The 22,226-nt window shown below is 57.8% G+C and overlaps 1 protein-coding gene across 1 annotated transcript in view; it reads right to left on the bottom strand.

Moving 5' to 3' along the window:
* Positions 1-1,357: 1,357 nt before the first annotated feature.
* LOC110198839 (collagen alpha-1(XVIII) chain) overlaps positions 1,358-22,226 on the bottom strand; it is a 63,295-nt gene continuing 42,426 nt past the window's right edge. Inside the window, 26 exon segments of the mRNA XM_020973357.2 lie at positions 1,358-1,796; positions 2,236-2,351; positions 3,125-3,322; positions 3,692-4,015; positions 4,371-4,403; positions 5,032-5,163; positions 5,543-5,616; positions 5,746-5,890; positions 7,164-7,286; positions 8,720-8,763; positions 9,695-9,757; positions 10,304-10,346; positions 11,206-11,283; positions 12,756-12,830; positions 13,545-13,598; positions 14,213-14,239; positions 15,289-15,342; positions 15,552-15,614; positions 16,456-16,482; positions 16,637-16,666; positions 18,284-18,373; positions 18,931-18,966; positions 19,863-19,916; positions 20,646-20,681; positions 21,474-21,500; positions 22,078-22,149. Of these exon segments, the coding sequence (XP_020829016.2) occupies positions 1,580-1,796; positions 2,236-2,351; positions 3,125-3,322; positions 3,692-4,015; positions 4,371-4,403; positions 5,032-5,163; positions 5,543-5,616; positions 5,746-5,890; positions 7,164-7,286; positions 8,720-8,763; positions 9,695-9,757; positions 10,304-10,346; positions 11,206-11,283; positions 12,756-12,830; positions 13,545-13,598; positions 14,213-14,239; positions 15,289-15,342; positions 15,552-15,614; positions 16,456-16,482; positions 16,637-16,666; positions 18,284-18,373; positions 18,931-18,966; positions 19,863-19,916; positions 20,646-20,681; positions 21,474-21,500; positions 22,078-22,149 (2,235 nt within the window). The 3' untranslated portion in view covers positions 1,358-1,579.

The following is a 22,226-nucleotide window of genomic DNA, read 5'->3' as shown; positions in this document are numbered from 1 at the left end:
ATGCCCACATGCTCAGAGGCACCTGCCAGGGAGAGAAGGCTGGGACCACTGGTGCTGAACCTCATACTTCAAGGGGGTCCCCAAAGCTACCCCCAGGGCTTGCTACCCTGCTGCTTGCTCAAAGATCCTCCTGGCACCATGGGCGAGTTCTTCACCTGGCTCAGCTTCCCCATCTATGAAATGGAGACATTGCTGCTTATGCTATCTAACTCTCTGGGCCTCTGTAGGGGAGGAGAGTCCTCTACAAACTTTGGTGGCCCTCAGCATTGCTTGTGGGATGAAGGCGACTTTGGATTGAGCAAAAAGAAGCATAGCTAAGGTCCTAATATGGCATGCATGCACAGCTCTGCTCATACCCTATGTGTCTGGGCAGGACAAGGAGAGCCCTGGGGTCTGCCATCACAGGGACCTGGGGGCATCTGGAGGAGAGTGCTGCCCACCTCCCTGGCAATGCTTCTTGGACCCAAGGCTCAGGGGGCAGGTGTGGGCATAGATGGAGGTCCCCACCCCCCATCCTCCCTCTGCAGGGGAGTGCTACACCATCAAGAGCTCTGGGAGGTGCCTGCCAGAGAGATTATGATTCCCTCACCTATATTAAGGCACTGAGAGGGAGGAGAGAGGAAGGGAAGGGGTGGGGGAGAGATGATAGATAGATATAGATAGATAGATAGATAGATAGATAGATAGATAGATAGATAGATAGACGGACGGACAGACAGACAGACAGCAGACAGATAGATACAGAGAGACAGACAGAGACAGAGACAGAGAGAGATACAGAGAGAGATAGTATATGTGTGTGTAAGAGAAAGAGAAAAAGGGAGAGGGAGACAGAGACATAGAGAGAGAGAAAGAGAGAGAGGGAGACAGAGATAGAGACAGAGAGAAAGAGACAGAGACAGAGAGATAGTATATGTGTGTGTAAGAGAAAGAGAAAGGGAGAGGGAGACAGAGAGAAAGAGACAAAGAGACAGGGAGAGAGACAGAGAGGAAGGAGGAGGAGGAGAGGTAAGGAGCAGCTTTCACTGAGGTCTAGGAAGACCCCTTCCCTCTGCCTCAGCAAAGCCCTTGGTGGTCATGACTAGGGTTCTGGTGGGAAAGGGGAGCCAGACAAGGGGGCTGCACCCCTGCGTGCCCAGGTGCTCAGCACTGTGCAGTCCGCCAAGAAGGGTCCCCAGTGCTCCCAGGGCACAGAAGGGCAGACAGAGCCGGCCATGCGGTGTTCAGCCCTAGCCCGGCCCAGCAGAGCAGCCTGTGTCTGGGGCATGGAGCTGGGGCAGGAGCCTGAGGAGGCCAGTGGGGAGAAGCTGGAGGGAGAAAGGTGGTGCCCGTGGGACCAGGCTTCCTGTTTTACACGTTTTAAAAATACACTCTTTGGCTTCTTTTTATTTCTTCAGCGATTACATGAAAGTTGGGGCCGCGCTGGCCGTGGGCTGGCTGGGCCAGAGCCAGTCGGGGCTGGCCCCTCAGGCCCCTCTGGCCCCTTGGGCCTGGGGAGCCGGGACTGCCAGTCATTCCTGGAACCTGTCCCTGTCCCCCGCATGTCCGTCAGTCACCCCCAGTGGGCAGGGACGGGCTCCTACTTCTTGGAGGAGGAGGTCATGAAGCTGTTCTCGATGCAGAGGACAATGAAGCTGTTTCGGCAGCTCACAGCCTTCTGCTCGAGCAGTTTGCCCGAGAACAGGGAGGACGCCTGGCCGGTGGCGGCCCCTTCGTCTGTCCGCCAGGTCTCACAGTAGCTCTCTGTCAGCCGGCGTCCCTTGGCATCGGATCCATGCCACACGCTCTTCTGCGGCCTACGAGATGCACAGAGATGCCAGTGTGCCCTCAGCGCCCCGGCTCCCCCAGCTACCCTCTGAGGTCCCCACTTGAAGATCTCAGAGAAAGGGAGGGAAATAGGAGGGGGGAGGTTTGCCTCCCCCCAGGAGCCCCAGAATCACAGAGTCCTCTCCACCCAAAGGACCCCAGAGGATGGGATGAGGAGCCTCTCGCCAGCATCCCCAGGTCCCACCTCTTCTAAGTGCAAGGCTCCAGGGTCCGTCAGTCCCTAACAAATGGGCACCAGGACTCGGGGAAGGAGAGAGCAAAGACAAAACCCCATCTGGAAGCTGGAAATTCAGGAAAATCCTGTCCTGATGTCTCCTCCCCTTACTGGGCACCAGAAGGAACTGAAAAACGAGCTCCACGTCCCTCATGGCCCCCCAAGCCTGGAACCCAAGGGACAGGTGGACTCACCAGGCAGAGTGCCGCAGGACATCCTTGCCGTCGAAGGAGAGGATGCGTGAACCGGGCTTGAGCTGGCCTTCTGAGCCTGAGAACAGGGCCTCCCAGCTATCAAAGAGCATCTCGTCCTTGGGGGAGGAAAAAGACACCAGGAGAGATGTTGGGAAGAGCACAAACAAGTGTGCCAGCCTGGAAGGCAGACCCACCTTCAGCTGACCCCAAGCTTGAACCATCTACTTAGAACCATCCCATTCCAAAGGGCCTCAGGTCCCGGAAGAATGTCATTCATCCATCAACGCGCTGCCAGGAGGGCTGTGGCCATTCCCCATGGGGACCGGGGGGAGAGTGGCTGGGCAGCCGGCCTGCTGAGGGTGAGCCTCCCTCCCAGAGCAGCTTGGGGCTAGGACAGGGAGAAGCTCGTGGAGGCTGCCCTCAGAAACCGCCAGGTGTGCGAGGTCCAGGGCTCTCGGCCTGGAGGCCAGGAGCTTGGTTTGGTTGGGTTTTCTATGCTGAGTTTGCCTCGCACTGGCTTCTCTGATAAGAGCATGATTCTGCAAAGAGGTCCTTGGGCTTCACTAGCTTGGCTGCCCCTGGGCTGGGACATGCCCAAAGTGTGGCTGACAGAGACCAGAAGACCTGGGTTCAAATCTGCCTCAGATTTTTTAGCTGTGACCCTGAATGTGACCTTTTCTCTGGGCCTCAGTTTCCTCGTCTGTCAAATGAGGAGGTCGGATTTGATGACCTCTAAGATCCTTTCCACTCTAAATCTGCGATCCCATTACTCTGAATCTGGCCCTGTTTCTGGGAACCATGAGAGCCGACCTCAAGTCCAGGCTGAGTGACTCCAGGTGCCGCCTTTCTCCCTGGCCCTCAGAGCCTGCAGTCTCCCCGAGCAGCCTACCTGGAGATTGAAGATGGGCACACTGCCGCGGTCCGCCCTGCGGACTATGCTGTAGAGGTCTTGAAGCCTGGAGGACAGGAAGGCCCGGAAGGTGCCCATCAAGCCCACCTCCCGGGCCTGCTGAAAGCACTGGAAGTCAGCCCCACGGATGCCACGCATGCTGCCCGTCTGGGGACCATTGAGAGCAACGAGGTGGAGCTGGAACGAGAAGATGAAACAAGACTCATGGGTGAGCCACGTCCGTCAGTCAGTCGGTCGACAAGCCGGGATGAGCACGACCTGCAAGGGGTGACAGACAGAGAGTGCGCGGGCCAACTGCGTAGTTGGAGATGTGAGCACGTGCCCAGGGCCTGGCACACAGTAGGCACTTGTTAAATGGAAACAGCCCGAGGAAGCTCAGAAAGCAAGCAAGCCTGGCACCAACCAAGCCTCGAAGTCCAGACTGCGTGCCCCTGGCCAAGGAAGTGCAAGGCAGAGAGAGCCCTTGGGCAAGTTAGGGTGGGTGTGGCTGAGGAGCTCAGGGCCCCTGAGCCAAGGTGGCCACGTGGTGCTGCCACAGGCACTTACTGCGGGCTGGAAGTCATGGTGCACGTGCAGCGGAGAGGCCGTGGGCTGTGCAGGCCGGACGTTGGTGTAGGAGCCGTGGTAGCTGGGGATGCGGTCGTGAGGGTGCTGTTGGACGCCGTGGTATGGCGGGTGGTGACCGCCATGCTCGGAGAATCGCGGGTGGTTGGCCTGGATGTCGTCGGCTCGCCAGGGCTTGGCAGTTGAATGTGGGTAGCCCCGGTGAGGATAGGGGAGGTTGCCATCTTGAATGTGGGAGCCTGACGGGGCCGAGTTCCCTGGTGAGTACTCTACGATGGGTGGCTGCAGGACAGCAACCTCATTATCCTGGAGAAAGGAGAAGAGCCACGGAGTGTTCGGAGTGGCCTCTGGCATAGCTGGAGGCAGACCGCGTGTGTGTATACATGAACACGCATGCGTGTGTACACGTGTGTGTGTGTGATCATGTGGTTATGTGTGTCTGGGCATCTGTGTGCATGACGTATGTATGGATGCCTAGGAAGAACTTTCAGGATAGCTGCCTGGCCTGAGCGCCTGCTCCGAGCATGAACAGTGGGGCTGCAGAGATGGCCCCGAGCTCCCCAGGGAGGGCAGGGGGAGCCCAGCCCGGCCTAGCGCCGGCCTCTGCAGCTCTCTGCCCTTTCCCTCAGCCATCCTGGGATGAGCAAAGGTTCTCACTTACCGCCCCACGAGAGAGCACGGTCTGGGCCTCCAGCTGAAAAGAAAACAGGCAGCATTATGAGCCTGGCCACATTCTCTGTGTCCCCTCAGTGGGGGCTCTCCTCAGGGCCAAGAACGCACACCAGGCCATGGAAAACATGGGAGAGGCCAGAAGCCTGAGGTACCCATCCTCCCATCCCCCTCCTCACCTCTCCCAGGGCCCCAGGGTGTCAGCCTAGCAAACAGAAGCAAAGGAAGAGAAAAGATCCCAGCTCTGCCATCAAAGGGGCAGCACTCAAGCCCCCTGGGGTGACCTTGACCTCAGTTTCCCCACAGCCTGTAAGGAACCTTCTAGCTGTGAGCAGAATGTGAGTCCCTTGAGGGCAGGACTGCCTTATTCCTGCTTTTGTGACCCCAGTGCTGGACACATAGTAGGCACTTTAATAAGGAATGACACCGGCTAACTTCGCCTCCAATGAAGGTTTGCGGAGCACTTCATTTCCTATTAGTTCCTCACCACAGCCCTTCGAGCTAGGGGCTAGGATTACCCATGTTACAGATGAGGAAACTGGGCCAGAGAGACAGGACACCTTGTGCAGGCTCAGCCTCCCTGGAGCCCACTGTGACAGGCTTGCCTGCGAGGCCAGCTGTCAAGAAAGCCCAGTCCTGTCCTGGAAACTCACCAGGACTTTCTTGAAGCCTCTGCGCACGCGAACGTACAGCTCTTCCCTCTCCGCCACATAGACCAGCCAGCCCTCAGGCACCTCGTGGGCTTTGTTGAGCATGGCCTGGTAGCTTGTCCAGATTCTCAGCTGCTGGAAACACAAGCTCGGCCCGTGTGGGTGCCGCCAGAAAGCGGGGAGGGGTGGGCAGGGAAGAGAAGACAGGGGGCCCACAAGGAAGTACAGGGAAGGAGGAACCCCCTTTCCACCTGTCTCTCTGGCCACCTCGTGGAGCTACTTCCCTGTGGGGCCCCAGCAGTGTGGGGGGCCCAGCTCCCCATGCTGGGCAGAGGCACCATCTGCACCATGGACAGTGCTGGCTTCCCAGGTGACCCCAAGGACAAGCTTGTTAGAGGTGGGGCATCCTGGCAGGCCAGAGTGGGCTCAGCTGGTGTCCCCAGGGGTCCCTGCTCTTGGGGGCAGGTCCCAGCTTGCCACCATACCCAGAAGGAGGCCTTTTTCTAATACTCACCCCTGATGATGTCCCTGAAGTCCCTGGGGGTCCGGGGGGGCCTGGGGGACCTGGGGGGCCAGGGACACTGATAGCTGAAAGAGAGACATGCCCTAGAATAAAGCCCATTTCCCCAGCTGAGCAGTCCCACCCAGAACCCAAACCCACCTACACCCTTCCTCCTCCTCGGCTGCACTCTGAACGCCCTTCCCCAGAGAACTTACTCTGCCTGTGGGGTCCTGGGAATGACGGTGGTCCTGGGGGGCCAGGAGGCCCAGGGGGGCCCTGCCGTCCTTCATAGCCTATGCCTGGAGGCCCCTGAGGTCCTGGGGGACCAGGCTGACCCCTGATGCTCTCTCCCTTGGGACCCTAAGCAGGAGACAGGGTAACACATGCACGGTGCATGTCAGGGGCCCAGGAAGTAGCTACCCCCGAGGGTCCCCTGAGTCTGCAGATCCCCAGGGCCCCAGGCCACGGGGGATCCCAGCTTGTGAGAGCTGCTGGGTATGGCCTAAACTACCCATGTAGCAGGTGACCATGGGCAAGATGGCGACAGTGATGCCAAAGGGCGCCTCGGCCGAGGCTGGACCCTGCAGGACCTAGGTGGGCACCAGGCACGCCCAGGGCTGTACTTGGAGGAACTCTGGGGCTCCCACAGTGCCAGTGGGGGGATGGGCACAGGGGTAAGAGGTTCGGGGGGCTGAGGGGAACAATAGCACCCTCCCCCGGATGTAGTTAGCTATGAAACGCATCCTGGGCCTGAAAGAGCCAGATGCCTGTTTGGTCAGTGGGCTCATTGTAAAGTCCTGGTCAGGGCACAGGCACAATTCAAATACCTGGGCGCTAAAGAGGAAACCGTTTGTATGGAAGAACACTTGGGCTCCCGGCCTCCCTGGCCTTACTCCCCTGGTCCTCCTGGCTCTTGGCTATTCTGGTGATATCCCCAGCAGGAAGGGTCACAGGGCACTTTGGCCACCCTGACTCTGGACATAACTCGGCTTAATTCAATGCCCTCTTTGGGCGGTAGCGGGGGGATGGTATTTTATGTCTTCTGATTACATGTAAAGGTAGTCTTCAACATTCATTTTTCAATAAGATTTTGGGTTTCAAACTCTTCTTCCCTGCCCCCTCCCCAAGAGGTCAAGCAATCTGATAGAGGTTATACGTGTGCAAGCATGTAAACATTCAGTATACGCTTAAGTGTTCAAGCATGTAAACATTCAGTACATGCTGAAGGGTCTACTGTGCGTAAGGCCCCAGGAGGGTGGATGGCCTGGCAGGGGGCACTGGGCAGCATTGACCTCAGCTGTGAGATTCCCATAATCCCACTCTTTCAGGATGCTACCTGGAAGGGCTTGGCTGTGGGCACCCAAGGTGACCTGAGAAAGGACAGGGATGGGCATGGAGAGCCTCAGGCAGGAAAGGAAGAGGCCTGGCTCCCCAGTCTGGAGGCATGCCCTGCCTGGCATGTGCTTGGCCACGCCTCGGCTCCTGGCAGTGGGTGGGCCCAGAGCTGGGAGGGGGCCTGTCCTGGTAGGTCCCAGGAGATCCCACTGCCTCTCCCCTACTCACTGGCCTTCAAGGGGAGGGCCCCTGGGGCAGCACCAACTCAGGGGAGGCACGGGATAGGGCTTGGTCTTACCGGAACACCGGGGTACCCCGGGGGGCCCGGGGGGCCGGGCAGGCCTGGGACTCCAGAGCTGAAAAATCCTCCACTGCCAGGTTCACCCTTTTCCCCTTTCACGCCTTCTTCCCCCTTTTCGCCCTGTAGACAGAAAAGAGCGAGTGAAGGAAGGTGGGTCCTCAGGGCTGTGTGTGGGGGAACGTGGCTTCCCCCCAAAGGTTCTGTGGAAGCCTGCCCCACAGCAGTGGAGGGAAGCAGGGTGGGCCACCCACTGCCAGGGGCTGAGGCTTCCCAGCCTCCCTCATCCCTCCTGCCACGGACCCAGCCCTCTCTTCCTCCCCAGTATCTCTTGTGTCCTGCCCCATCGCTCCAGTCATATAGCCACCTCCCACCTGAGACTCCCGCCAGTGGCCTATCCCCCACTCAGCTGCCAAGACCAGGTCACTCCTCTGCTCTATGACTTTTAATGGCTCCCTATCACTGCTTCAAGGCAATCAAGCCTAAGCTCCTCCCTTTGGCTTTGAAAGCCCTTTGTCCCTGCCACCTCTTGGGGCTCACTAATCCAAGGGCTGGAGGTCTGCAGAGCACTTTACACGTGGTATCTCACTTGACCCTCACAGTGAGTTCTGTCAATGATTCCCATTTTACAGATGAGCAAACTGAGAAGTGACTTGCAGAGGGTCTAGCTAGCAAAGTGTCCCAGGCCAGGTTTGAACCCAGGACTTCCTGACTCAAAAGCCTAGTAACTGCCTTTCCTGCCAGAGGGCCCAAACAAATTGACTTCTCTGGGTTCCTCTCACACTCTGCTCCATTTTTTGTCTCCATGCCTTTGCAATAGCTGTGCCGCCTGCCTGGGATGCACTCCCTCACTGCTACTCCGAGTCTGGCCCTCTGGATCATCACTTTGTCTGTGAATCCCTGTAACCACAGGGGCCTTCCCTCCCCAAATAGAGCAGAGGCCCCAGCTTTGCATTTAGCTCTCTCTGCATGAGGTCTTCCCTAAGAGAGTCCAGGTTCCTTGAGAGGGCAGAGTTCAAATCCTACCCCAGACTCTCACAAGCCAGGTGACCCTCAGTTACCTCTTCTGTAAAAGGGTCAGTGGCACCTCCCTCTCAGGGCTACTGGGAGGCAGGAGATGGTTTACAAGCCTCCAGATCGTAGGCAGGTTGGCTACAGTGTAAGCTATCTGAGGGCAGGCTGATTTTGATGGGGGTGGGAGGCAGGTTGTCTGTCTCCTCAGAACCTCGCACAGGCCTGACACATACACAGTGGGTGCCTAATACAGCCTGGCTTGCCCCTGGGCAATGATTCCGAGGCTGCCCACTTGGGGGATGCCATGACAGAGGCCCCTTGGAGGGTTTCAGAGGGGAGCAGGGCCCCTCCTCTCTCGGAGGTCCCACCTGCCTGCTCCTGACTGGCCTTGCACCTCCTCATCCTGACAGGCTCAGCCCGGGCCTTTGGAGGGCTTCCCTACCCTGCCAAGCTTTCAGCAGGGGGAGCCCTGAGAAACTGGGGGAGGCGCTGGCCCCAGTGAGTCATGTCCCAACCCTTGGAGAGAAGGGCGGCTCACTCACCTTCATGTGCTCCACCAAAGTGCTAAAATCATATGGCAAAATGCCTAGTGGGAGAGAACAGACACGGCCATTAGGAGCGGCCTGGCAGAAGTGCCCCAGGCCCCCTGCCAAGTCAGCCCCAAAGGCCTTGGCTCAGCTCGCCAGGGAATGTGGTCTCCACAGCCTTTGTGGGAAAACAGACAGAAGCAGGACATTTCCTCCAAAATGCTGCCAACGCAAGGGCACTCGGGGGTTGAAGAAACGTTCTGGGCCTGGGATTTCTGTGCCAATACGAATGCTGAGGATGCATCCCAAGTGAGGAGGGTCAAGCCAGGAGAGAAGCGGCCTGCTGCGGCCCAGCCTCTTCCCAGAGCCCTACTCCTGGCTCCTAATAGGACGCTGCCCATGCCCCCACCTTGGCGTCCGGGCCTCAGGACGTCCCCAAGGAAATCTGCCTCCTGGGTGCTCCCTGTGGGATGTCAGACACTGAGCCCCTGGACTGGGACCCTTCCCCCAGTGGGCACAGCACCAGAAGCTGCAGCCAGGGCCTTGGTGAGCACTGACCCTGCTCTGGCATGTTCGATGCCGGGCCTGGTGTGCTCTGGGCCTAGGCTTCAGAGGGCCAGCGGATCCTAGCCCAGAAGCTGGCACTGAGCCCAGCCCCAGCTATTTGCAGATGGGAAAACTGAGACCCAGGAAGGAAAATGGCCCAGCCCAGGTCACAGCTCGTTAGCAGCCAAGCAGGAATCGACTCCAGGGGTGCAGCCTGTGCTGGCCTGGGAGGAAGAGGGTGCTAAGCCCTGCCTCCTCCGCCTCTCTTGGCCAATGGCAGCATCCTTCACTCCCAGTCCTGAGCCGGCAGTGAGAGGAGGTGCCCACGGAGGCCCTGCTGCTCCCCCACACGCCACGTGACAGCGGCTACCACAATCCCCTACTCCCAGAGGCAAGCACCCCCATGCCTGGGGACAGCTGGAGCTCATGGGCATTCAGGCTTACCTGGTGGCCCAGCAGGTCCGGCTTCTCCCTTGTCACCCTTGGGTCCAGGGGAACCTTGGTAACCTAGGGCAGGAGAGCACAGATGTCTAGGAACTGGGAGAGGATGCCCAGGAGCTGCCACCCTCCCCCCACAGGGCTCTGCAAGGCTAGAAGTAGCGGCCACGGGAGTGGGGCATGTGACAGACGGGACAGCTTCGAGGCAGCAGAGGAACCATGGTTCCTCCTGCTCCAGGGAGCCGGGGGGTCTTTAAAAGGAAGTGGAGCTGGCTGCCCACTGTCCAAACAGCCCGTGCTCGGCTGCAGCCAGGCCCCAGGGATGCCTGAACGACACACAGCTGTCAGTGGGAGCAGGGGCCCACCCAGGAACGCCCAGTGGCCCGAGGGTTTGGACCACCGGAACAAGTCTGAAAAGGGCAGAAGCCAGCACCGGGTCATGTTATGTGGCAAAAGCTGAAGTTGGACAACGTGACACGTCCTGGGACAACAGGAAATATGGGAGGGCAGCTGTCGCTAAGCCTGGCTTCACCACTTGGGGGAAGTGTGTGGTTGGGGTGGTGTGGGGACAGGGATGAGGACAGAGAATCCAGCTGCCCTCCCCATTCTCCTTACCCGGCAATCCTGGAGGCCCAGGGCGGCCAGGCTCGAGGAATCCCTGAGAAGCACAAACAGAGAAGAGCTGGAGACACTGAGGCCTGACGGGGCAAGTCCAGGCCTCAAGGACCCCTCCCTCCCCAGTGTGAAAGGACAGGGACCCTCACCAAATCTGAAGATGCCTCCAGCAGCCTGCCCTTTCCCAGGCGGAGCCCCAAGGCCTCCCACGGCTCTTTCTGAGTGACTTTGTCCAGCCCTAACCAGGCAGCACTGAGCTGGGTGGGGGGCGCTGAGCCCACCGCCTGAGGCCACCCCCTCGCCCGGCGGTCTCCCCGCTCCCTCCACCCCTCGCACCAGAGATCCAGAAGCGCCGCTTTGGGGAGGAGGCCGAGAATGGACATGCTGAGCCCCTGGCTTTCATGACAATAACGAGGACAGTGTGCATTCACACAGCACCTACTACGTGCCAGGCACTTTGCTTTACAAATATGGCTCACTTGATCCACACAACAGCCACGGGAGGTTTGTGGTTGTTCAGACATTTTGCAGTTGGGTCTGACTCTCCGTGACCCCACTGAGGGTCTTCTTGGCAGAGATGCTAGAGGGCTTTGCCATTTCCTTCTCCAGCTCATTTTACAGATGAGGAAATTGAGGTAGACAGGGTGAAGTGGCTTGCCCAGGCTCACACAGCTAGTAAGTGTCTGAGGCTGGATTTGAACTCAGGTCTTCCTGACTCCTAGCTGTCCCTACTTCAGATATGGGACAGAGACTGGAGGGAGCATTCAAAGCTTCCAGGAGGGCTGGCCTTGACCTTGTCCAAGATGAAGGCCAAGATGTTCACCAAAATATGAGGCCCTGCCCAACCCTGCTGCAGGAGCCCCCCGTCTTCCTCCTTTGTGGCAGCGGGAGGGGCTACTTACATTATTGTCATAGAAGGAAGTCCCAAGGAGGCCTGGGGCCCCTGGGGGCCCTGGGGGCCCTGGGAGTCCAGGAGGGCCCTGAAAGAGGAAGAAACAACAAGTGAATGAAGGGGCCTGGGCCGTGAGCTTCCCAATCCAACCATGGGGAGAAGACAGAGGCTGCAAGAAAGGAGACTTTGAATAAAGGAAATGAGAGAATTGGAAAAGGAAATGAAGCCAGGGTGGGGGTGTCCCTGGGGAGGCTGGTGGCCCTTCCTTCATCAGCCCTAAACTTGCCTGAGCAGAGCAGCCCAGGCTGTCAGTCATTGTCCCTCGGGTGGGGAGCATGGAAGCGCCCCTCCCCCAAGGACGCTCATCACTAACACTCCCTCCCAGGCGGCTGAGGGGGACTCGCCCCTCCTGCTCAGCATGATGCAGAGGAGGCCCTTAGCCCAGGAAGTGGAGGAGCGCTGGCCTGGGGCGTCACGCTGGTGGCCCATGTCTGAGGACGTCGGAAGGCTCCCAGGCGGTGAGAGGCCTGCATTCCTCTGCTTGGTTATGTCATGATAACTTCCACAGAGAGAAGACTGGGAATCCAGGACAGCTGCACCAAGTATGTGAAGGGCGTCCCTGGGAAGGCGTAGCCTCGTACGGCTTGGCCCAGGACGGACTGAGGAGCGCATGGAAGAGGCCATGGCCCAGCTGAAGTTTGATCTATCGGGTAAGGTTTCCTGATCCTGACAGCCGGCCCGCTGATGAACAGGTTGCCTCAGCCCCACCCCCCACCCCAACCTGGGAGGCCTCACCCATGGCCACCCCTCCAAGACGGAGGCGAGGGCATTCTGGTCTAGGAGGCCTCTGGGTGCCTGCGCACCCTCCGACTCTGTGATTCTCTCGTTTTCAAAGGAGGTGACTTAACTAGGCCCAGGGTGGCCAGCACTAAAGCCAAAGCCTTTGTCATGTGTGGGCCCAGTACATCTCCACACAAAAGGCCGGCCCTTCCTCAGTTTGCCATCAGCCTCTGCTTCTGTCCTTTGGAAGAAGTGCTGATGACACTTGGTCCCTCAATGTGGGTTTCAGAGAGAACCTCGAAGAGAGAAGGCATGGCCTGCCCTCCCCAAACAGAAAGGGTGTGGCCACCACCAGGCTGGCTGATGTGGGAGCTGAGGAGCAGCCCTGCTGAGGCCCTGTGATGACCTTCCATAGAATCACAGGATGGAGAGCTAGAGGGTACCCTGAGACCATCTAGGCCATCCTCCTCGCTTTCAAAATGAGGAAACTGAGGCCCAGAGAAGGGAAAGGACTTGTCCATGGCTATATAGGTACCAAGTGGCAGAACCTGCTTGGACTTCAAGGAAGGGCTTCCAACCCCAAATGGGACCCCTGAGGCCCTCCTCACCCAGCCCCCAGCCCCACTGTCACCCAGCTCCCAGCCTCATTAGTGCCCAGCCCCCAGCCCTACTGTCACCCAACTCCCAGCCCCATTGGCACCCGTCCCCCAGCCCCATTGGCACCCATCCCCAAGGTCCTGGCAGGCTTCCACCACAAAGTCCCAGCCCCAGAATATCTACCCTGGGTCCCACGGCTCTGTTGGCATCTGCAGGCTCACCCTTCTCCCCCTTCAGTCCGTTCATGCCCGGGCGGCCCTGGAAGAGAGAAGGAAGTCAGGAGAGTCAGCTTCCTCCACACTTCTCCTCTGTGACCTTCTCCATTTCCAGAAGGTGGAGGCCGAGCTAGCCAGCAGTCGGGCAGAAGGGATGTTGGAATGGCCCTGCAATCCTGGAGGGCAGAGTGGGAAACAAGCAATTTCCATTCCCATTGACACCAAGCCACAAGGGTCCCACAGACAGACAGAGCTCAGGCATGTGGGGAACATACTCTGAGAGGAGAAAATGCCCCCCGACCCCATGATGCTCTGACTGCTCTGGCCATGGCAGCCCAAACCAACTGGGCCGAGCCTGCAGACCCCAGCCGAGGTTCCATCTTCTCTCTGGCTCCAGAGGGACAGGGAGGGCAGGAAGTCAGCTTGGCTCCTAATCTCCTGCAAGATCTGGGTCAAGGCCTGGTGCTTGATCATGCCCAGGACAGGTCATCTTGGCACCGGCTGGGCCTCCTCAATGGGCCACAGTCCAGCCCACAAGCCTGGACCCTCCACCCTGCCCCCCGGTCAGCCCTCCAGGCCAGATCTGTGGCTGCAGCAAGGGCTGGACACTCATATGCCCGGCCTGCTAGTGGCCCCCATTACCATCCCTCAGCAGCAGCAGGCCTGGGCTCTTGACAGCAAGGCCAGGGCAGGGGACCTTGGGAACACCAAACAGGAAACAGAAGACGTAGAAAACCAAAAATGGAACAATGCTTACTGGTCTTCCAGGAATTCCAATTTCGCCTTTGTGCCCAGGGCGTCCATATGGGCCCTAAAGTAGAGAAACAGCGTTTGAAAACTGCCAGAAGGAAGGGTCTCACTTCAGAGGGTCATGGGACGTGGACAGGTGAACAGCCTTTAGAGGCGCTGAAGTCCAGCCTCTATATTTTACAGATGAGAAAACTGAGACTCAGGAATATCATGGGATTTGTAAATGGCAGGCCTTAAAACCATGAATTCTGGCTTCTTTGCTTTATAGAGAAAGAAACCAACACCGAGACAGATGGGATGACCTGTCTGAGGGCACACGTTGAGCTCGAAGCCGCACTGAACCTGGGACCCAGGTCTCTGGACTGCCATTGGGCTCACCAGGGCCCCACACCACCCCCATTCCCAGATACACACTGGAAAGGGCTGAATGTTCAGAGTGAAGCCCCAGGAATGGGGGACGGGGTGGGGGGCACAGGCTCCATGGAGAAGAGGCACAGCAGAGACAGCAGGGCCAGGAACTCTGAGGTTCATGCTGCCACCACTACAGCATCTCCTGCCATGCTTCAGAGATGGCGAGAGAGTGCTGAGCCTCGAAGTCAGTGCTCACATCACCCAGAGCAGATTTCTCATCCTTGTAGTACAAAGTAGGGGAAGAAAAAAGCATTCAGAGCTTACCGGGGGCCCCCTGTAGCCTTGGTCCCCCTGTGCAAGGAAAACCAAGCCACATTAGTACATGACTGACAGCCACCTGCCATTCAGGCAACATTCTTTCCCACTGCTATCATCAGCCCACCCCCCCACCCCTCCCACCCTGGCTGCTCTGGAGACACCCATCTACACTTAAAGGAAACTGTCTCTTGTCCTTTCCCAAGACAGATGCCAGAACACCTGCCCAAGAGTCCACTATGTGCCTCAGAGGGTCATCCGGGAAGCTCTCCAGGCCTCCTGAGCTGTCTGTCTATGACAGCCAGTGAGCTGGGGTTCCTGTCTGTCCCACCTCACATTCGATCACAGGCCCAGACCCTGGACACTGGCTTCAACACGAAGACCTGTTGGACTTCCGTCTCTAAAATCCTGTTTTTCCAGGGGCAGGTTGGCCCTGAGGCATTCCTCACTTTCAGCACCACGGCCAGCACTAAGCACGCGGGTAGGAGGGCAGTATCCAGGTGAGACCCAGAAGGGCCATAGCTCTGGGGCGGGGCTGCAGCCCTCTGAAGAAGATGAAGCCCAGAGAGGGAAGGGCCCGCCCCGAGCACTACAAATCAAAGCATTAGAGGCAGGCGTGGCCCAGGGGCTCTGGCTGCAGAGGCAGCAGCTCCCTCCTTCGATGCCATCTGTCAGATAGGCGACGTCGCTCATGGCCACGAAGGAGAAGGAGTTAGCTGAGCCTTGTGGAAACAAAGCCTGGACTGTGGGGCCATCTGAGCAGGCTGAGAATGAACAAAGGCAGAGGGCTTCCTCCCCTCTGTGGCTGCCTGGAAATAGGCCCAGGAGAGAGTGGGCTGTGCTAGTGGGGAGAATGGGAGATACCTGGGGCTCTGGCTGCAGAGAGGGTCCCAGAGACCAGGGAGCTCCCCTCCCCTTTGGTCCAGAATACCCCTTTGCTCTGTCCCCTAAGCCCAGGTGATGGAGGAATGGGGCACCTCACTGACTAACACGAATGCTATTCTCAGTTCCCTGGCATCTCCAATCATGAACCCTGGGCACACCGAGAAGAGGGAGGGAAGCAATCAGGCTCACCCCAAACTAACCTTGGCTCCTTTCTCGGAAAGTGTGAGGACACTTCCAGGTTCGCCCTTCTCCCCCTAATGTTGGCAAGGAAAGACAGAGGAGGATTAAAAAGGAGGCTCACTGACTGGGAGACTCTTCCTCGGGTGGAGAATATGATTTTGTCCCAGGCAGAGCCCTCTCCAAAGGAGGATTATCCTCACTGAAACTGAGCCTCTTCAAAGTCCGGTGACTACACTCAGGGCCAGGCCCTTGCTCACCTCCCACTGCCTCTTGATCCTCTTACCTTGGCGCCAGGGGAACCCTGTGGTCCATGAGCACCAGTATCTCCCTTTGGACCAGCTGGGCCCTGGAAAGGAAGAGCATTGGTACAGATGTGATGGAGATAATGAAGCACCTGCCACACAGGCCACATTATGAGGCTGAGGGGGCCTCTCTGACAGACCTTAGCGGCATATGCCCCATGACACAGAGAGACCTCACAGCAAGAGGCTTCTACAGCCCGCTGCCCGTTAGCCATTCCCAAAGGAGGAGAATTGGTCGGGCATGATCACTCACACCTACATAGAAAGGAACCAAGGAGGTGAAGAGACGTGCCCAAGGCCAGGCGGATAACCTGAGGTGAGAGGTGGATGGTCTCCCAGTCCTTATTCTAGAGCTACTGCCGCCCACACAGCAGGACCACGCCTAGTCCCCTTCCTCCCAGAGGGAAGATGGCCCACCAGTTGGTGGCTTGGATTTGTATGCAGTTTCTACTTTAGACTCCATAGACCTTCATTCTACGTCCACTCCTGTATGAGGGAGTTACCCCCGACAGAACGACAGGAGAGGTGGAAAGGGAGCTCAGTTAGGCTTGGGTTGGCCCAAGCAGCTTCCAGGATGCCTCCTCCCTGAGGTTCCTGGAGGGGGACTCCAAACCATCTGTGTAAAGCTTGTCTCCAGGGAAATGCAGCATTCCACCTGGCGTGTGGCTCACAAGAGCAGCAGGCTGGCATCTGTCACCCCAGCGTAACACTGCTAGTGTGAGAGTCCTGGTGAGATCTCTCGCTCAGTGCCTAGCAATGGGCACAGGGGCAGAGATTGACTGACATTCTCGAGCTTAACAAATAAGCCTTGAATGGTGTAGGTTTAGCAAGAGCAGAGGGAGAGTTTCTTGTGTGTAGAGGTGGACGGGGGCAATGGCCGCTTACCGGGAATCCAGCATAGCCGGGTCTGCCCTGGGGGAAAACCAAGAGCCCAGTGTCAGCTCTCAAGGAAGTGCCCACATGGCATCCCACATTCAAGAGGTCAGGGACTGCTCTCCCCGTAAAGCACCTTGGCCAGAAGCCAGGAGCCCTCAGGAATGCCCGAGAAATAAAATGGGCTACGTACCTCACGCCCTGACACGCTTGCAAATGTTTTCTTTAAACCGACAGAAGAAAAGAAAAGAAAACTTAAATTCCAAATGCTCGTCTTATGGTTCCCTCCCTCCTCTACCCTAAAAAACCCCATGATCACGAATTTCTGATGTTCTTCAGGTTTGTGAGTCTTAAACTCCTCTTGACAAACTAGGCTCCAGTAACTGCCCACGGCTTTATCCACCCAGAGAGGGACATGCTCTCTGATGGCAAAGCCCCTGTCTGCCAATGCTGTTTCCAAGGAACAAGGTCTCCTAGAGGGGGTCCATTACCTTTGACTGGCATGTGCCACCTAAGTGCCCAGCCTTGTTTTCTGCATCAACCCCTTCTGGTTACAAACCTTCCTAAAGCAGGAGAGCACACTCCCTGCCCTGGGCAGACACTGCCCCCCAAAGAAGAGTGAGTCGTCTGAGCATCTGGGCAGGGTCAGGCACAGGGAGCACCCACAGCCTGGCATTAGCTCCCCCAGTCAGGCATAGCGAATGCCCACAACCTTGCATTAGCTAAAGTGCACACAGCTTGATGTTAGCTCCTCAGCTGGGCATGGGAAATGCCTACAGCCTGGCATTAGCTGGCATTAGCTGGAGCACCCACAGCCTGGCGTTAGCTCCCCCAGTCAGGCATAGCGAATGCCCACAACCTTGCATTAACTAAAGTGCACACAGCTTGATGTTAGCTCCTCAGCTGGGCATGGGAAATGCCTACAGCCTGGCATTAGCTGGCGTTAGCTCCCTGGTCAGGCATGGGGATACTCGCAGCTTGACATTAGCTGCCTCTGTGCTGTGGACAGCTGCCAGAGATATTGGGCACAAAGACTGTGGTTTGGGCTCTTCTCTCCCAATGTCAACGTCCCTTCTTAGTGGGGTTGCATTGATTTTGTTTGCTTAGATGTGAGAGTGAAGTTCCCCACTCCTCTATGTCTCATAGAATGTTGGACAAACTCCCCAGAGGAGGTCTCTCCATGAGGGCAATTCTAAAACGTTATTTCCCTGCAGGTGCAATTGGAGGGTCGCTGGTCCTATGGCTTTAGAGCTAGCAGGGATCTCAGAGACTGTACCATCCACTCTCTTTCATTTTATAGAGGAGGAGGCTGAGGCCCAAGGGAAAGTAAGAAACAGTGGAGATGTGATCGGAACCCAGGCTCTTCATTACTGTGGGTCTAGCCAGCTTCCTGTCTCTCCTGCAGGCTGAGCCCCCTTCAGGGCACTTGGGTGTGAGGGAGCCACAGGGAGATGAGGCGAGGGAGGACCAGATGGCAATGGAAGAGGACTTGGGAGAAATCTGCTCTCCTCAGTCATCTCTGGCAGGGGACATGTCCCCCTGCCTCCTCCCAGATGCCTTGGTTTTCAGGCTCACAGACACCTTTCAGAGGGCTGCACCCAAGGACAAGGAGGATGCCCACAGGAAGCCCTTCCAAGTCATTGTCAAAGACCCCCAGGATCACCTTGAGCACACAGATCAGACACCACACACGTGCACATGCGTGTGCTACAAACATACACATGCACACACACAATCTGACTAACAGCTCCAGATTCTTGGCAGCCTTCTGCCATGGCATTGCCACCCAGAACAATCAGGGAGAAAACAGGAGTGGGCGACTCCGAGAGCTGCTCCTTACCCCTTCCTCGGATACGTAGGTCATCTCTCCTGGAGGCCCGGGAGGCCCGGGAGGGCCAGGCTGCCCCACACCATCCTTCCCTGGTTCTCCCTAGAAGAAAATTGAGACATCCTCACACACAACCCCCCCACACACACAGCCCCAGCACTGGGGCAGCTGGGACAAATACCAGCCCCGGAGGCTTCCACGCAATGGGATGGCCTCAGACCCTTTAAAATAGGGGTGACTGGGCATCCACCACCTAACCCTCCTTCCAACCCCCAGCTTGTGCTCTGGGCACAGGTAAGAAGGTCATCATCTTACATCGGTAGGGACCTTAGAGGTCGGTGAAGCCAATGTCCACATTTCACAGAGGGGGAAACTGAGGTCCCACAGAGTTAAAGGGACTTGACCAGTCACATAATCAGTGAGTGCCCGAGGCAGGATCTGAAGCACAGCATGCTCCATCCATTCCTCAAGATGCCCAGACCCTGGTTATGGGCAAGACCCCGGCAGCCCCCGGCAAGACCCCGGCAGCCCCTGCCAAGACTCTGGCAAGACCCTGGCAAGACCCCAGCAGACCCTGGCAGGACCCTGGCAGCCCCTGGCATCTGGGGCTGGCCGTTGCTCAAAGGACATAAAAGACAAAGCCAACAACTCTCCCCTACCTTCTGCCCCTGGCTTCCTGGATCTCCTTTTGGCCCCTGCAGGGAAATAAAGGTGATCATTCTGAATGTAGCAGGTGGATTCCTAAGCTTCCCAGAGCAGATCCAGAAGAGAGCAGAATCCAAGGGGACAAGGCTTATCATTCTCGAGCTGGAGGGGACCAAGTCAGAGGCTGGCCAGTCCAACCCCCTTGTTTTACAGGGGAGGAAACTGAGGCCTAGAGAGGACCCAAGGTCAGACGACCAGGAAGGGGTCAAGGCGGCCCATAGATGCAGGGCTGATTCTGAGGCCGGTGCCCTTCCCACTGCACCATCCTGCCTATCACTGAGATCCAGGCTGAGCTCTAGGAGCATCAGACCTCTCTGGCCACGACCATAGCTGATCCTCAGAGCCCCCCTGGAAGTTAGGTGCAGGGGCAGCATTATCTCCACTCTCCAGATGAGGAGAGTGAGGCTCAGAGGTCGTCCCTCAGGGTTAGTGCTGGGATTTGACCCCGGGGCCGGCCTCCTTTCTCCTGGACCCTTGAGCTTCTCACAGGAGATCCCATGGGCTTCCCTGACCGTGGGACCTCTAAAGGGTTTGTCTCCCCCAGAAGAGTACATAGTAGACGCTTAATGTATGTTGATTGCCTGGCAGAATGAAAGCGTTGTGGGCCCCCCACTCCTGCTCTACCTCCCACCAGGGCACTGGTCCTGGGGAGCTGGAGGGAAGAGCAGTAATGCTCTGCACAGCCCCTAGGAGCCGGGAGGTGGGCATCCCCAGAAGCCGTGTGCCTTTGGGCCCAGGTGCTGGGAGGCCCTCCATGACTCCCACCCTCAGAGAGTGGGGGCTGGGTGGGAGAGGACACAGCCAAAGGCCCAGAGAGCTGCCTTCATTCTTCAGATGGCTTCTCACCTTGCTTCCCAGGCCCCTGAGCTGCCCACCCATCCTTTACCTGAGGCCCTGGCATGCCTTCACTCCCAGGTGGCCCAGGAAAGCCAGGATCACCCTAAAACGAGGATGGTAAGCGGAGGTGAGCACACACCCTTCACAACTAGGCAGTAATTCTGCCAGCTTGCCCTTCCTGGGAGAGGCGAACGTGGTGCCCGCCACCAGCCTTTCCTTCACCCTGGGTGGGGGCTCAGCAGTCCTGTTTCCCACACCCTGCAGAGCTGGACACTCCTAACCCCCGGCCCAGAGCTCACCTCCATCCAACCCCATCCACACCCTCACCCTGTCCTGACACTCCAAATCCTACATGTCCCACCACCTCCAGGAAGGCTGCTCTGATTGGCTCCTTCCTCTGCATTCAAGGGATCATCACTGGATTATGACTTAGAGCAGGAAGGAACCTCAGAGGCCCCACTACAGCCCCAATGTCCAGATGAGCAAACTGAGGCCCTGGCAGGGGGGTGTATCAGGAGCAAAGGGCAGAGGTGAGATTCGAACCCAGGCCTGGCTCTCCTCAGGACACTCTCTCTGCATTCAAGGCCTTGGGGTTTAGGCTTTGTTCTCCCCCTACACACACCCTTCCACAGGCTGGGGTGTTTCCAGGCCGCAGTAGTCATGGGTGTGCTACAGAGTAGTGTATGTGCAGAAAGCGGGGAGCCTTTAGGGAGGAGAGGCCACTGGGGGGCTGGGGAGACCCCGGGGTGGCCTGAGCTCTCCTGGCTGCATCCTGGCCTCCTAGGTGGGCACCCCTGGGCACGACAGGCCAACGGGCCCAGGGCCTTCTCACCTTTTCTCCAGGTTGTCCAACCGAGCCACGATCTCCCTGAAATGGACAGACCAGATGGGAGGTTAGCCCAGGCTGGCCATGACCGCCTCTCTCCTCCCTCCCCCCACGGGCCAGGAGGCTGAAGCAGCAGGGGAGCGAGGTGGGCTCAATGCCCCTCCTGGCCTGGCGGAAGCATGGCTTTCCCTCTTGTGCTTGCTTCCACCAAGCCCACGGTCTGAACCCGGGGCTTTGAAGGCCGGCATTTCACACGTGGGCTCTGTCACACAGAACACCCAGTGAAGCCCTGCTGGACACATGTAGCAGACCCGAGCAGGCCAGTTCAGGCCCTAACAGACTTCTTGGTCATTTCCTGGTCCGAGGAGGGGATCGAGGCCAGGAAATGAAGCGACTTCCAAGGTGCCAGGGGCACAAAACACCACAGGCAGAATCTGAACCCAAGTCCTCAGACTCCACAGCCCATGCTCTTTCCACATTCCTTTTATGTCTGGGGCGGGGATCATTGTGAGAATTCTTGCCCAGGGCTGAGAGGCCAGGGGGCTGCTTGGGCCCACTCTGTCTGGCACCCCAGGGGTATGCCTGTCCTCAGGGGCCCTCCTGCTCTCTGGGCAGCCCTTCTCCCACATTTGAGATCTGACTCATCTCCCACATTTCTTCCACAGTCATTGGTGGCCTTCCTCCCTCTATTCAAAAAAAAAAAAAGCAGATTCACTCCTATTTAATCTGGACAAAAGAGCTTTGGGGAGGGGGCCAAAGGAGTGTTTCATCACAGCTGGAGTAGACAAGTTCGGACAAAGTCACTTAAAACCAAGATCGAAAATGTTTCCTGACCTTGAGCCCAGGAAATCCAGGTAGTCCCTGTTAGGGGAGAGAAGAAAATCTACCATCAGCAACGATGCTGCATCATGGGGAACTGTCCATGGACTGATGGTGCCCATCAAACAATGCGCTAACTGCATTGAGAGCTAAGTTCTCCCTCCATGGCTGGGACTGAGCTTCAGAGGCTCTTGGGAGGATGAAGGGGCAGGACAAAGGGCCCTTATGGGATGCCCTTGGAGGGTTTCCATCTCTGGAAGGAGAGGGGCCTGGATCACCCAGCCTCACAGTCCCTGCCCGCTCTGGTCGGGTTCCTTGTGGGCATCGATCTGCCTAGGCTGGGCCTCAGCTCAGACCCTCCCCCCCCCACCAGGGAAGGGAGGCAGTGGCTGCCAAAGGGAGGGGTGCACCCCCTGGATTCCATCTTGCTCTAGCCAACTGGGAAAGGCACCTGACGGCTTCCTTCCGAGGGATAAGAGCAGATTCCCCTGAGTGGCCCAAGGCAGCTGCTGCCAGCCACATCACAAAGAGGCATCTTTTATCTCAGAGACATCCAGAGGTGCATCCGTAAGCCAGCTTGCCCAGGGCAGAGCCAAGTAGTCCCCAGCCTCATCTGTACCTGTGGTCCTTCGGCCCCGCGGGTGCCAGGGACAGCGGTCCAGAACGGCAGCCCAGAACCTTCCATGTCATCCTAGGGGAAACACACAGACACAGGCCTGCAGGCTAGGCTTCCACAGAACCCAGGTCCAGCCCAGCCCAGCACACGAA

Source organism: Phascolarctos cinereus, unplaced genomic scaffold (assembly GCF_003287225.1).
Source record: "Phascolarctos cinereus isolate Bilbo 61053 unplaced genomic scaffold, phaCin_HiC Scaffold_5;HRSCAF=322, whole genome shotgun sequence".
In the NCBI taxonomy this organism is placed as follows: domain Eukaryota; kingdom Metazoa; phylum Chordata; class Mammalia; order Diprotodontia; family Phascolarctidae; genus Phascolarctos; species Phascolarctos cinereus.
This window is presented reverse-complemented; position numbering and strand designations above follow the sequence as displayed.